Source organism: Mercenaria mercenaria, chromosome 10 (assembly GCF_021730395.1).
Source record: "Mercenaria mercenaria strain notata chromosome 10, MADL_Memer_1, whole genome shotgun sequence".
NCBI lineage: Eukaryota > Metazoa > Mollusca > Bivalvia > Venerida > Veneridae > Mercenaria > Mercenaria mercenaria.
The window spans coordinates 40,564,198-40,577,600 of record NC_069370.1 but is presented as its reverse complement, the minus strand read 5'-3'; the positions used below and the strand labels follow the sequence as shown (position 1 = coordinate 40,577,600).

The following is a 13,403-nucleotide window of genomic DNA, read 5'->3' as shown; positions in this document are numbered from 1 at the left end:
TTTGTAAAAACAAATGATTATGTAATAGTATTCAAGCATTTGAAAATATTATACATATAATTATAACAAAAAAACATATCTTATCTTTTATTGCTATTTTCGGCAACCGCTTCTAGATAAATGTAAAATGCAATATATTTTGGAAAATGTTAAAACTAGTGTATTTTTGTTTCTAGAACTATGGGCCGGTAATTAAGCTGCTGGTTCTGATTACACTTTGTTGTATAGTGGAACTGTACATCTGTCTGTCTGTCTGCATGTGAAGCCGAAAGAAAGATTTCACATATAGTGAATAACGTGTCATATAATCACATTGAGTAGTGTAGCTTGTAAAATATATGTTTAAGCAAGGGAGTTAAGTTTTATCAAGCTTAAACGCTGAACATTATTGATCAAGCTACTGTGTTATGTCTCATTATGCAGCTCAACATGTGTAGTTTTTATATAGTTTAGACACTCGTGAGAATGAATACATTTTAAATCGACTAAATTATCTGTGCGTAGTCGGAGTGTTACAATCAAATTTTGTGTGGCTGGGTTTACTTGCGGAGTAGCACATAACTGACATTTTATTGGAATATCTTCTTGTGAGAAGTGTTGCTAAGAATAGCTCGCGAGTCGCGACCTTGGCCTTCACCTTGAAGATGTTACCTTCCTATACGAAGTCTATTTTAACCTTCAAATTAAACGTTACAGAAAATATGTTTTCATTGTTTGATTGAGATTAAGGTAACAAGCTCTTGGTGTTTATACATAGATCTAATTTAATTTTGATTAATACCGGTATAATAATTATTGGTAAATCCTGTTACGAGGTATCCGGACCGTATCGGTGGGATGAGAAACTGATGAGGAAATACTAAAGGGGATAGTTCCATCGATACGAAGACTTTTCTATGACGAAATGTACGTTTAAATTTCTACGTGAAGCATTACATGAGATGTGAACATTCCTTGAGGACACTCGGGACATTTAATATAGCCGTACTGTAAGTTATTTATCTTTTCTCTGTTTTACATGTGTTTCTTAAACAATATATTGTATTAAATAACATGTAAAAATAATAGTGTTTAAAAATAGTATTTTATCAGTTATAAACACGTGCTTTTGTTTGTACTGTTAGTGTAATATTAAGGACAGATAACATAAGGAAGGTCTGAAATGAAATGAAAAAATATACTTTTTATAAATGACACATTTTATACTTGTATCAGTTTTAAACGGTACCGGCATTGACAATCACCGGTAATACAAGAAGGAACATTTAACATTTTAAATAATTAACCAAGCACTTGTTTGTAAATGATTCATATGTTCGTTCAATCGATCACGCCTATTTTAAACGTCTGAGTGGTTTGTGTACAACATTAACCATAAAAATAGACCTGAACAATACGTTAAAAAATAATATACAACTGATTGCCTTTAGCGAATGGTTTTAATGGGAAGATCTGACAAGCTTTTATTTGTCTAGTAGGCTAAATAGTCTTTTTTGAAATAAAACGTAAACATGATACTGTATTGGAGACAGTGTATAAATGACCCAGATTTTGTCCTAACTTATAGATGTAACATGAGATAACATACATAATCGTTGATATATGTTTGGTTTGTGTTTAGTTGTGTCATGATAAGTTTCTAATTTGTATAACATGTAGACGAACAACCTGTTGGTTTTTCCATAATGAGGCTGCCTACTGATTCTCCCAACCCAACAAAGACGTAGGAGCACGGGTGGGGGCGGGGGGGGGGGGGCAGCATATGCAAAACTGACTTTTGTCAGAAGTAACAATACATAAAGAAATAAAAGCCAATTTGAGACAACATTTAGAAAAAAAATCAGGAAAATATGGATAGGTCTTGCTGAACAATCCCCCATTGCCTCCCCCAATTGAGATCGCCTACGCCAATGCTCAACATTAACGTTCATCCACCCACTGTCTCATAGATCAATTCCTTCATTCAGTCTCTCACAAACCTATTCATTCACTGACTCACTCGCTCACGCAAGTTTCTCTCACACATATAGTGTTCAGATAGGGCATCGTATTGTCGTACTGTCGATCCCTGTAGAGGACTGAGGTAAGTGCGATATTACAACAGCATGACAACAAGATGTGACAGCATTATAATACCGTGCGATAGCACGACAAAACGATGCGAAAGATCGCGTTTTGTCGTGCTGTGGCATCGTGTTACCGAAATAAAGCCCTTTCCTCAGCATGGGGTCGACATTACGATGGCCCTATCGGAACGCCATAATACTCGCGTACATTCTCTCCTGCACGTACAGTAAGACAGACTATTTTATCTTAATTAACACATTGATGCCAGTCAATATAGGATTTTTACGGTTTGTGACAGATGTAGCGGGATTAGTTTTTCAAAATGCATCAAGATCTCATTTAAGTATATTGCATCGCCTATCCCTTGCGCTGTGTTGCATTCTTAAGTGTCTTAGCCTATTGACACATCCGATATTGATATGTATGCGTGTTGAGTATGTTTCACTTATAAATAATTCCAGTATCTATTCATTCAAGCTGAGACATTCACACATTGATGAACCACGTGTTTCAGCGTTGCGTCAGTTTTGGAACCGATAGCAGTAATTTTCGAAAAACAGCGCTTACTAACGAAACATATATGTGTGAGCACTTTTTTTCTTTAATACTTAGATCATTTCCTATACGATGATCATAGTTTCGATCTACATTGGCAAAATTTTCTTTCAACATGTTTGATGCGGAAAGCAAAATCATTTAAAAAAGAAATATCTGCGCGGAAGCATGTACTTGGAATTACAATGATTCATCCAGTGTGTGTGTTACTCGGTACAAAAATCATGAACACTAATCCAGTAATGACTGGAGATTTTAATAATAGGACGGTTTGACCAGTCAGGTAAATCATCATAAAAGTGGGGTTAAAGACCTTATTCTTGTAGGTCGTTGAACTTTTCTAAACGTCCGCCTACGCCGAGCGAATAGTAAAGATAGTTGTAGTAAATCTTTTATTCTACGGTAAGAAGTCAAGCATAATATTTAAGTCACTTGAGGAGTTTGACCTATATGCTCAAAGTCACGGGAGAAGTTTGACTTACCTGAATTAAGTCACGGGAGGAGTTTGCTCTGTTTGTTAAAAAGGCACGGGAGGAGTTTGTCTGTTTAGTAAAAGGCACAGGAGGAGTTTGTCTGTTTAGTAAAAGGCACGGGAAGAGTTTGTGTGTTTAGTAAAAGGCACGGGAGGAGTTTGTCTTTTTAGTAAAAGGCACGGGAGGAGTTTATCCTAACTATTTCAAAGGCACGAGAGGCGTTTGCCCCCCATGTTTTAAGTCGTCACAGAAGGATGTTCTACATATTCATAGTCACCCAATTACTTTGTCTAGCCTTTGCAAAGTCACGGGAGGGGTTTGTACTACCTGTTCGTGGTCAGGTTGGGCTGGAATTCGTCCTACCTGTTCAAACTCACGGGCTGGAATTGTCCTAAGTGTTTAAAGTCGCGGATATGGTTTGTCCTACCTATTCAATGTCACTTGAGGGGTTGAGTTACATTAATTTTTTAGCAGAAGTGGTTTTATTGTCCTTGAAAGTTTAAAGGGGTATTTACTATAAACAAACAGCTTAGTTTCAGGGATGGGTTCTGCTGTTTGCGTGAACAGTTTTGGAGAGAAAAAACTCTGACCTGTTGGCACTAAGTTAACTTTTACATTAGAATACCTTTAACCCCTACCATGCTAAATTTTTATAATGAACTTGTCCATCTTCCAATTTGGACAGTACCATTAACTGTTAAAAGGGTGCTTACCAAAACTATACTGCCTGAATAGCGAACAGTGCAGATCATGATCTACACTGGTCGCAAAGGCAGAACCAAACGTGTCCAGCATGATAAGGGTTAATGTTTAACTTTCCAGTTAGTCAGTCAATCAGGTAAGCGTCTTAGGATCGCTTGTTCCCATATTTTGTAAGATGAGTAAAAAATGTCTTGTCCTTGTAAACTTGATATATTGTTGTCATGTTTACTGTTAAACGAGTCAGAGACGTAAACATTTGTTGTAAACATTTATACGGATGAGGTACTTCAATTTAGAATATACTATTACTCAACCACAATATAATATTAATTTTTGAACTTGAAATCAAATACGGTTTTCAGTCTGAATTATAGTAGTGTAATTAAATCGCATGTCTGCTTAATATGCATTGTATACGCTGGTATTATGATACAAACGTATGAAAATAGCTTGAGTGAACAGTCCTCCCACTGCGTCTGGGTATTTTTATTAGCCCACCATCATCAGATGGTGGGCTATTAAAATCACTCTGCGTCCGTGGTCCGTCCGTCCGTCATTCCGTCCGTCCGTCCGTCCGTCCGTCCGTTAACAATTTCTCGTTATCGCATCTCCTCAGAAACTACTGGGGGGATTTTGACCAAACTTTGTCAGAATGATGTATTGGTACCCTAGTTGTGTCCCCCTGAAAATCAGACTGGTTCAACAATTTATGAGTGAGTTATGGCCCTTTGTTTATTTCTATATTTTACATAGATTTATATAGGGAAAAACTTTGAAAACCTTCTTATCCAAAACCACAGAGCCTAGGGCTTTGATATTTGGTTTGAAGCATCATCTTGTGGTCCTCTACCAAGATGTTACAAATTATTTCTCTGGGGTCAAATATGGCCCCGCCCTGGGGGTCACATAGTTTATAATGACTTATATGGGAAAAATTTTGAATAACCCCTTGTCCAAAACCACAGGGCCTAGGGCTTTGATATTTTGTATGTGACATCATCTAGTGGTCTTCAACTAAGATTATTCATATTATACCCCTAGGGTCAAATATGGCCCCGCCCTGGGGGTCATATGATTTACATAGACTTATATAAGGAAAAACTTTGAAAATCTTCTTGTCCAAACCACAAAGCCTAAGGCTTTGATACTTGTAATGTGCATCAGCTAGTGGTTCTCTACCAAGTTTGTTCAAATTATCGCCCTAGGGTCAAAAATGGCCCGCCCCAGGAGTCACATGGTTCATATAGACTTATATAGGGAAAAGCTTTTAAAATGTTCTTGTCAATAACTACAACATTCAAATTTGGACCACATGTATATTTTGAGTGGCAAGATGAACCTTGACATGACTTGACCTTGATTTTGACCTAGTGACCTACTTTCACATTTCTCAAGCTACAGCCTTCAAATTTGGACCACATGCATAATTTTGTGCACTGGAAAAAACTTTGACCTTGATTTTGACCTAGTGACCTACTTTCACATTTTTGAAGGTACAGGCTTCAAATTTGGACCATATGCATAGTTCCTTGTTTCAAAATGAAATTTGACATTGATTTTGACCTAGTGACCTACTTTAACATTTCTCAAGCTACAGCCTTCAAATTTGGACCACATGCATAGTTTTGTGTACCGAAAAAAACCTTGACCTTCACATTGACCTAGTGACCTACTTTCACATTTTTAAGGTACAGGATTCAAATTTGGACCACATGCATAGTTTTGTATTCCGAAATAAAATTTGACATTGATTTTGACCTAGTGACCTACTTTTACATTTCTCAAGCTACAGCCTTCAAATTTGGACCACTTGCATAGTTTTGTGTACCGAAATGAACTTTGACCTTTACATTGACCTAGTGACCTACTTTCACATTTTTAAGGTACAGGCTTCAAATTTGGACCATATGCATAGTTTTGTATTCCGAAATAAAATTTGACCTTGATTTTGACCTAGTGACCTACTTTTACATTTCTCAAGCTATAGCCTTCAAATTTGGACCACATGCATAGTTTTGTATACCGAAATGAACTTTGACCTTTACATTGACCTAGTGACCTACTTTCACATTTTTAAGGTACAGACTTCAAATTTGGACCACATGCATAGTTTTGTATTCCAAAATAGAATTTGACCTTGATTTTGACCTAGTGACCTACTTTAACATTTCTCAAGCTACAGCCTTCAAATTTGGACCACTTGCATAGTTTTGTGTACCGAAATGAACTTTGACCTTAAGATTGACCTAGTGACCTACTTTCACATTTCTGTAGCCATAGGCTTCAAATTTAGACCACATGCATAGGATTGTGTACCGAAACAAACTTTGACCTTGACATTGACCTAGTGACCTACTTTCACATTTCTCAAGCTACAGCTTTCAAATTTGGACCACATGCACAGTGTTGTGTACAGAAATGAAATTTGACCTTGAGGTAGTCAGTAAGTCTTGAAATTTGGAACACTCAAAAATGGCACATTGGTGGGCGCCAAGATCACTCTGTGATCTCTTGTATTAAGCTAATGACGGTTTTATAATACATTTAATATTTTGTAAATGATGTTTGAAAGTGAATATTGCATTCTGTGTGTAATTGTCAGGTAATAAAATTGCAGATAAAAGCCTTTTGATGTTTTAATATCTCTTCCGTCAATAGCCGAATTGTTTTTGACGAATGCAGTTAGAACAGTAAACTGAATTAACGACGTTGCTAAAACTTGATATTTCAATGACATTGACCCCTGATGCCATCAGTGCTTATAAGCGGAAAAAGCCTTTAGAAAAGTCATGCATGGATTAATTTATTTGCAACATTTTTTTTTATCTGAATAACATTTTAAACTGGGCGTTACAGCTTTACAGAAGTTATTTTTTTTATCCAAAAACAAGTGAAAAATGAGAATAAAGTGACTGCTCTCGGAAATTACTTCTATATCTGTATGGAAACTTCCAAAAATATTGTAGACTCCTGGATTGATAATACGTGTCATGCTTAGCATATATTCAGATAAAGATTGCATAATTAGAATATTGATAATAATAAGAAGTTAATTAACTCAACAGTATTCTATGAAATGCACCTACTCATGAGGGGATGTGCTAGTTGCTATAATTTTCACAGGTACACTGAGGCTGGACATAAATTGGAGCTATAAACGGAACACATGTAGCTCCGTTCCGCATATAGCTTCCCGGTCTTGTAATGCAACATTTACGACGTAGTTGTTAATTCATTTAAATAATTTAAGATATTGAGATTAATTTCTAAAAAGCGATTTAAAATATAAAATAGTCCATATCCGCATTCTACGTTCAGTAATGTGGCTCTAGGATTAGCTATCAGCATTCACATTTATATAGTGAAAAACGAATACCAGCTCGGCCATCGGCATCCATTTTTGTATGGATAAACACTGGAATGCCAAGCTTCACCTTTCATAGCAATAAACGAATGTCGAGCTTCAATGCGGAGTTCAGACACCGGCAACTGAGGGTCATGCTCAGTGTGTCACGACATTGTCTCTAAGACATATTTTTTCGCATTTACAGACAATGACAAACGGACGATAGGATACGGATGTCCCTACTTTGTCACTTTTTTCACAGAACAAAAGCATTGATATATATTCTCCTTTGAGATTTCATGAAATTTGTGTTAGATCTGGTTTACTGTTTACACTATTTCACCGTATGATGTTTAAAATGTCTTGGAAGGGTCGTAACTTAACCTCTCTGTGGCAACGAAAAATGTCGCAACGCCGCTAAATGTCGCAATCACCGTTAAATGTCGCAAGGTTGACGTTAAATGTCGCAACCACCGCTAAATGTCGCAAAATCGTCTGCCACTAAATGTCGCACCTTTAACGTTAAATGTCGCAAAAATTTGCCCACCGTTATATGTCGCAACACCAACGCTAAATGTCGCACAGCAAAATAAGATAAGTTAACAGTCTTTACAACTTAAAGATAAGACTGGGTAATGAATGCTTGATTTGGAAGGGCTGAATTGACCTTTCATTCTAATCTGTACGTTTGCTTTTCAGTGGTTCCGCAACATACATACGTTATACATTTCATATCTAAAGGTTTGAGCACTAACGTGGTACTTGCCACAGTACTAGATTTATTTCAGGTCTGAACTATGTAATTCTGTGGAGTCCTGTTTAGCTCATGAGACTTTAAGCTCGCGCTCCGTATTGTCGCGCGTGTTGTATCGCATGTATTTAGTCGACCTGAATTTCATTACAAAACAGGCCGGGGCCAGAAATTTTGATGGAGGGGGGGGGGGGGGGGGGGCACCAGTTTAAAACAAAAGCGTCACCGGCGACGTGCGGTAGGTACGGGGTTCCTCTGTCCGTATTTGTGGGAAAGTTTTTTATATACAGGTATTAAATGTTGGCCTGTGGTGCGTTTTTGTCTATTTTTAGGTACGTACTAGAGGCACACTTATTTTAGATGGTTAGGGTCTTTTCCCATTGACAATTTTGAAATACAAGTATGGAATGCTGGACTTAAATTGCAATTTTTGTTCAAAATTTTGATGTATGGGAGGGGTTATCTCTTGTTTGGTTTAGTCTCATTCACTTCATTATCCTACTTTTCCGTCTACCCACACATAACCCTCTCTCTCTCTCCCCGAAACCTCAGAATATTTCTATCCTAAAACACTGGCCCTATTACAAAATAATTTCACAAATATTTTTCTTGCGTGACTGTTCAAGCAAGGTGTGGAACTCAGGTGAGCGATCTAGGGCCAACAAGGCCCTCTTGTTGCTATACGTAACAACACTTATCATTAAGATAATTATTTGTATTACATAAACCTGTTAATTTTTCTTATACACAAGGAATTGATAATCATAGTGTCAAATAGGAAGTGCGACATTTAGCGTTGGTGTTGCGACATATAACGGTTGGCAAATTTTTGCGACATTTAACGTTAAAGGTGCGACATTTAGCGGCAGACGATTTTGCGACATTTAGCGGTGGTTGCGACATTTAACGTCAACCTTGCGACATTTAACGGTGGTTGCGACATTTAGCGGCGTTGCGACATTTAACGTTGCCACACCATATTTGGTCGGTATTTTTGTATTGCAAATAGACAGACCTTCAAGACAATGGAGTGAAAGACTGGAAATGCTGATAAAAAGATGTTATACATTACTGTTTTTATGTAAAAAAGTAATCCTCTTCTAACCTTTCGTTATTACACGTGATTTAGTCATCCCGCTGCCAATGGTTCTACTGAATGTGGAAAGTCGCTATTTGAATGAGACGGAAGGTGACGCTTGGCAATTTCCATTTGATTGCTTATTCTAAGTAGAATACAATGGTCATTACGGGACCAAATAACATAAAACAAGTTTGACGGCAATACGTCATCCGTTGTGAATTGCTGAAAATACTTAAATGATTATTACACTAGAAACAGTAACGATTATGGAGTGATCAAACTAGACGTTACTCGTTTATAGGCTGTAAAAGGTTTCAAACCAGTTAGTGTAAATATGGTTTTCATTTTGCGTTTAACCTTAAGCCTGCTGGCGGCAAATGATTCTGCCTTTGCGGCGACCAGTGCAGACCAAGACATGGTCTGCACTGTTCGCTATTCAGTTAGTAAATTTTCAATGAACACCCCTTCGAATAACAAATGGTATTGCCCAGATTGAATGATGGACCATTCCATTATAGAAATTTAGCAGGCTGAGGGTTAATTAGCAGTCCTGAGACGCCTCTTTCACATATGAAAGCATCCCTGGATATTAAGAATTAATTAAGATAAATGTCTTACGAGATCGCTGTTCCTTTTTTTTCTCAGATAATAATGTAAAGAGCAAACGTTTGCTCCTGACAGGGTACAAGTTTTATTTGCTGCTCCAGTACGTATTTTCTCCGCAATTTAATCACGACAGAATCGCTGTTATGACAATTCTAGAGTATCTTTCAAAGTGCGAATTATTGTCACGTTTATTTAGCACGTGCATAAATACTAAGCACACACGCTAGATAAATAGAAATCATTACACCAAAATGTAACATATTTTTTGTAAGATGTTTGTTTTCGTGGAAAGTAAACATCCAAGAAAGATTATTTCTGCCTACTTTGAGTTACTTAACTCAGTATTACAAAGATAAATCTAACAGATTAACACATTAGTGTAAGAATACACGAAAAGTGTAAACATGGAATGACAAAACCCTCAGATTCGTTTCTGTGTTTCTTTACAACGTGTAACTTTGTTTTACCTCTCACAAGAATCAAGCTGTTCCTTTGGTTAAAGGTGGTCACATGGCGATGATCCCCGTAACTGTAGATTTTCATGTTGGGTCAGGCTAAAAAAGAAGCGAAAACCTCCCCACTCCCGCTTAATTTATTATACTGACCCCACACGTTTCCGTGTAGGGTCACTAACAAATCCAGTAATTAGTAGATAAATGGAGTATTTTTCATACTTTCAGGTAAAAACAGAAAATGCCTGAATCACCGCAACTTTCTTCGAAAGAAACGCCGGAAGGCAATGACGGGACAGGAACAGAGTCCACTGGCGCGGGCGGGAAGTCGCCAGTAGAACGTGTGCAGCATGAAAATAAAGACATGCAGAGGCAAATCAGTCGGGAGTCGGCGAGGAGAATTCGCACTATTAGCGGGATGAGCACTGGTTCCGGGAGGGGGAGATCTGATTCTATATCAAGTTATTCTCGCCGGCCAAGTTTGAGTTTCGGCCATGCCGACTCCCTCCCTATGTTTTTAGAGAAACCGACCGAAGAAGACGTGGCGCTAGATGAAGGTAAATTAACTTATTAGTACGCTTTTATAAGATTTTTTACACGTGTGGACACCCGTTTTAAAGTTTTCATTGTGAAGAGTATTGTATACTTTTCGAAAGGTTTTTAACTTATACGTAATTTAAAGCAAAAGTAGGTGAACTATGGAGTGCCGTTTTACTATTTGCTCGTAAATTATCTTAAATTCATTTTGTGATTTCATGATATTATAAATGTATTTTTGTGATAAAAAAGTCACATGATTGAGCCAAAAGTACGTGTGACGTTATGGCATTTTAACGTTAAAACAATATGACGTCATACAAAATATGCCGTGAAAAATGAATATCAGCGGCAGCTTCTCTGTATTCAGTGTTTGAATTAATAATAAACAATCGTTGTCTTTTAAGTTCGATTAGTATCGACCTGAAAGCCCTTGGTCATTTTTTTCATGTGAAATCCTATCGACCTCAATAAAAGACAATAATTGTAAAATATCAATAAATCATTTAAGTATATATCAATAATGTTTGATTTTGTCATATCCTAATTTCGATGTTTACTTATCTAATTATGTCATAAATTCGATTTTAAGATATCCAGAATTCGTCTTCATTTTTGGATATCAACAATTCATTTTATAATATCCTAAAATCGAATTCAAGATATCTGTAATTCATTTAATGATATCTTAAAATCAATTAAATGATAGCCTTAAATCGGTTAAGTGATATCACAAAGTGAATATATTTTATGATACCCTAATTCTATTTAATGATATCTTGAATTAATTTGTGGATATCGTAAAATAGAATTTAACATATGATATCATGGAATTAAACTGATTTTAAGATATTAAAAAAAAACAAGACTTGTACCTATCTTCAAAGCAATTGTGATATCTTCAAATGCATTTAGTGATATCCAAAATATAATGAAGATATCATAAAATAAATTTATGATATCCTTATATAAATTAAAGATATCACACATTTGTGATATCCAAAAATGATTTTGATATCCATATTTGAATTAGGGATATCAATAAATGAATAAATGATATCACAAAATAGTGAATAAATAGTAAAACGGCGCCACATAGAGTTAAATTTTGACCTTTATAACCTTAGTGTCGCATGCAAACGATCAGGTAACGTGTAATATTGAGTCTTGTTATATCATTAATGTAAATTAGCCAGATTCAAGCAAATACATCGATTTATTTATTGTATGTCATTATATTTGTTGGATTATTTTTCATTTGAACACTTGCCATAATTTCCGTTTAACATGACGAAAGTAATTAGTGCTAAAGTTATTTGTCCTTCAGTCTTGTTTTCAGGTGGGAATTTATCAGATCCAAGACCCATATTAGTTAACGTTTTAAGTCTGAAACTTAGACTTTAAAATGCTAAAATTAGATTTTTGCCCTTTATATGTAAATCTTGCAAGGATTCTAATGAAAGTTAGCACATATTTGGTATATTCTACAAGAAAACGCCGTGCAAAGTTTTAGCAATATAGATTTAATACATAAGGAATTTACCACAGTTTTAATTACTTTGATGGAGATGGACCACGTGCCATTTCAAGCGTTAAATTCGCTGTGGCGTTAAGGTAGTGGACCCGTAATGACATTCGGAAGTTTACGTATCCTCCGAATGTGATTTCGGCATGCTTCGGTTTTTACCGAGAGTCGTATGCGCGTACAGCTACATTTACGTACGAAGAGTATCAAATGGCAAAACGGGAGTACGTAACCATACAGAAATTGCCGAGTGTAATTACGGGTCCACTACCTTATGCGGGATTATCTGGCAGATAAATTTGTCGATAATCGTCTTAATAAGTGTGCGAAGCGTTAACCAGGGTTATTTGGACACAAATCATGCTATATGTCTCCCATTTGCAGCAACATGTATTACGAATTTATGATACTGTATAACTGTTAAAAGCACAACTTCAGCATTATATAAACGTAACCATTTTATTACAATGAAAAGGTTGTGTCTAAAATATTTAAAAGTCCGAATAAAATCAGTCAGCCAGATGGTCCAGCGCTCCAAATATTACTTCATGTGTGTATAAATATAGAAAGTCAATGTAGACGCTGCTCTGCATCTGTATGCGATCATCATGGTGTAATGGCCTATATCTTGATATAAGCCACCATACTAAGCCATTCCGCACTTGCCTGCGCACACAGCGTTGTAATAAGGCAAATAAGTAGCGCATCATAAAGTTACCACTGTTTCCTTCTGATTTATATTAGCCTGTGTACATCACTGTGTAATAGGCATGTAGACCTTTAACATTTTGTTAGTTGTCGCGTACCACGATGTAATAAGTGTGCTACCGTATTAAGTTGCCCTTCACTTGCCTGCGTACCTAATGGTGGGTCCACGTATTAAGCAGCTCTGCTGAACATACATGATCTGCACTAGTCTGACTGTACCCATCATAATCCATTACATTCAGAAAAAAATGTTTTCATGGTATTTTAATTTACAGCTGATGAAAGATCTAAGTTTATCTAGCTCTCACCTATGGACTGTTGACATAACCTTCGATGCTCTCAATTTCGATCGATTCTATTGACTTGACTAAAAGACTTTTAATGAAAATCTTTTCTCAGATGTATTTCAGTATATTTAGTTAAATGTTTATTCCAAAATTGCCAAATGAACCTATTTGTCACACATACATACTGGATTGTTTGGACTGGGATCAGGCTTTCTTGAAAAAACCTTAATTTTGAATTTAAAGATGAGATTTCTAAGCAAGTCAGTAGAGTCGATATATCACCAAGTTTTCAGTAAGATAAATGAATGTAGTG

The 13,403-nt window shown here is 36.4% G+C and overlaps 1 protein-coding gene across 2 annotated transcripts in view; it reads left to right on the top strand.

The window, feature by feature from the left end:
- The first annotated feature begins 489 nt into the window (after positions 1-489).
- LOC123561827 (uncharacterized transporter slc-17.2-like) overlaps positions 490-13,403 on the top strand; it is a 49,356-nt gene continuing 36,442 nt past the window's right edge. Inside the window, exons 1-2 of one of the 2 annotated variants that reach the window (XM_045354441.2) lie at positions 494-989; positions 10,262-10,590. In XM_045354441.2, the coding sequence (XP_045210376.1) occupies positions 10,275-10,590 (316 nt within the window). In that variant the 5' untranslated portion in view covers positions 494-989; positions 10,262-10,274. Of the gene's footprint in view, positions 990-10,261; positions 10,591-13,403 lie in introns of both variants that reach the window. The other variant, XM_045354443.2, reaches the window with a different exon arrangement.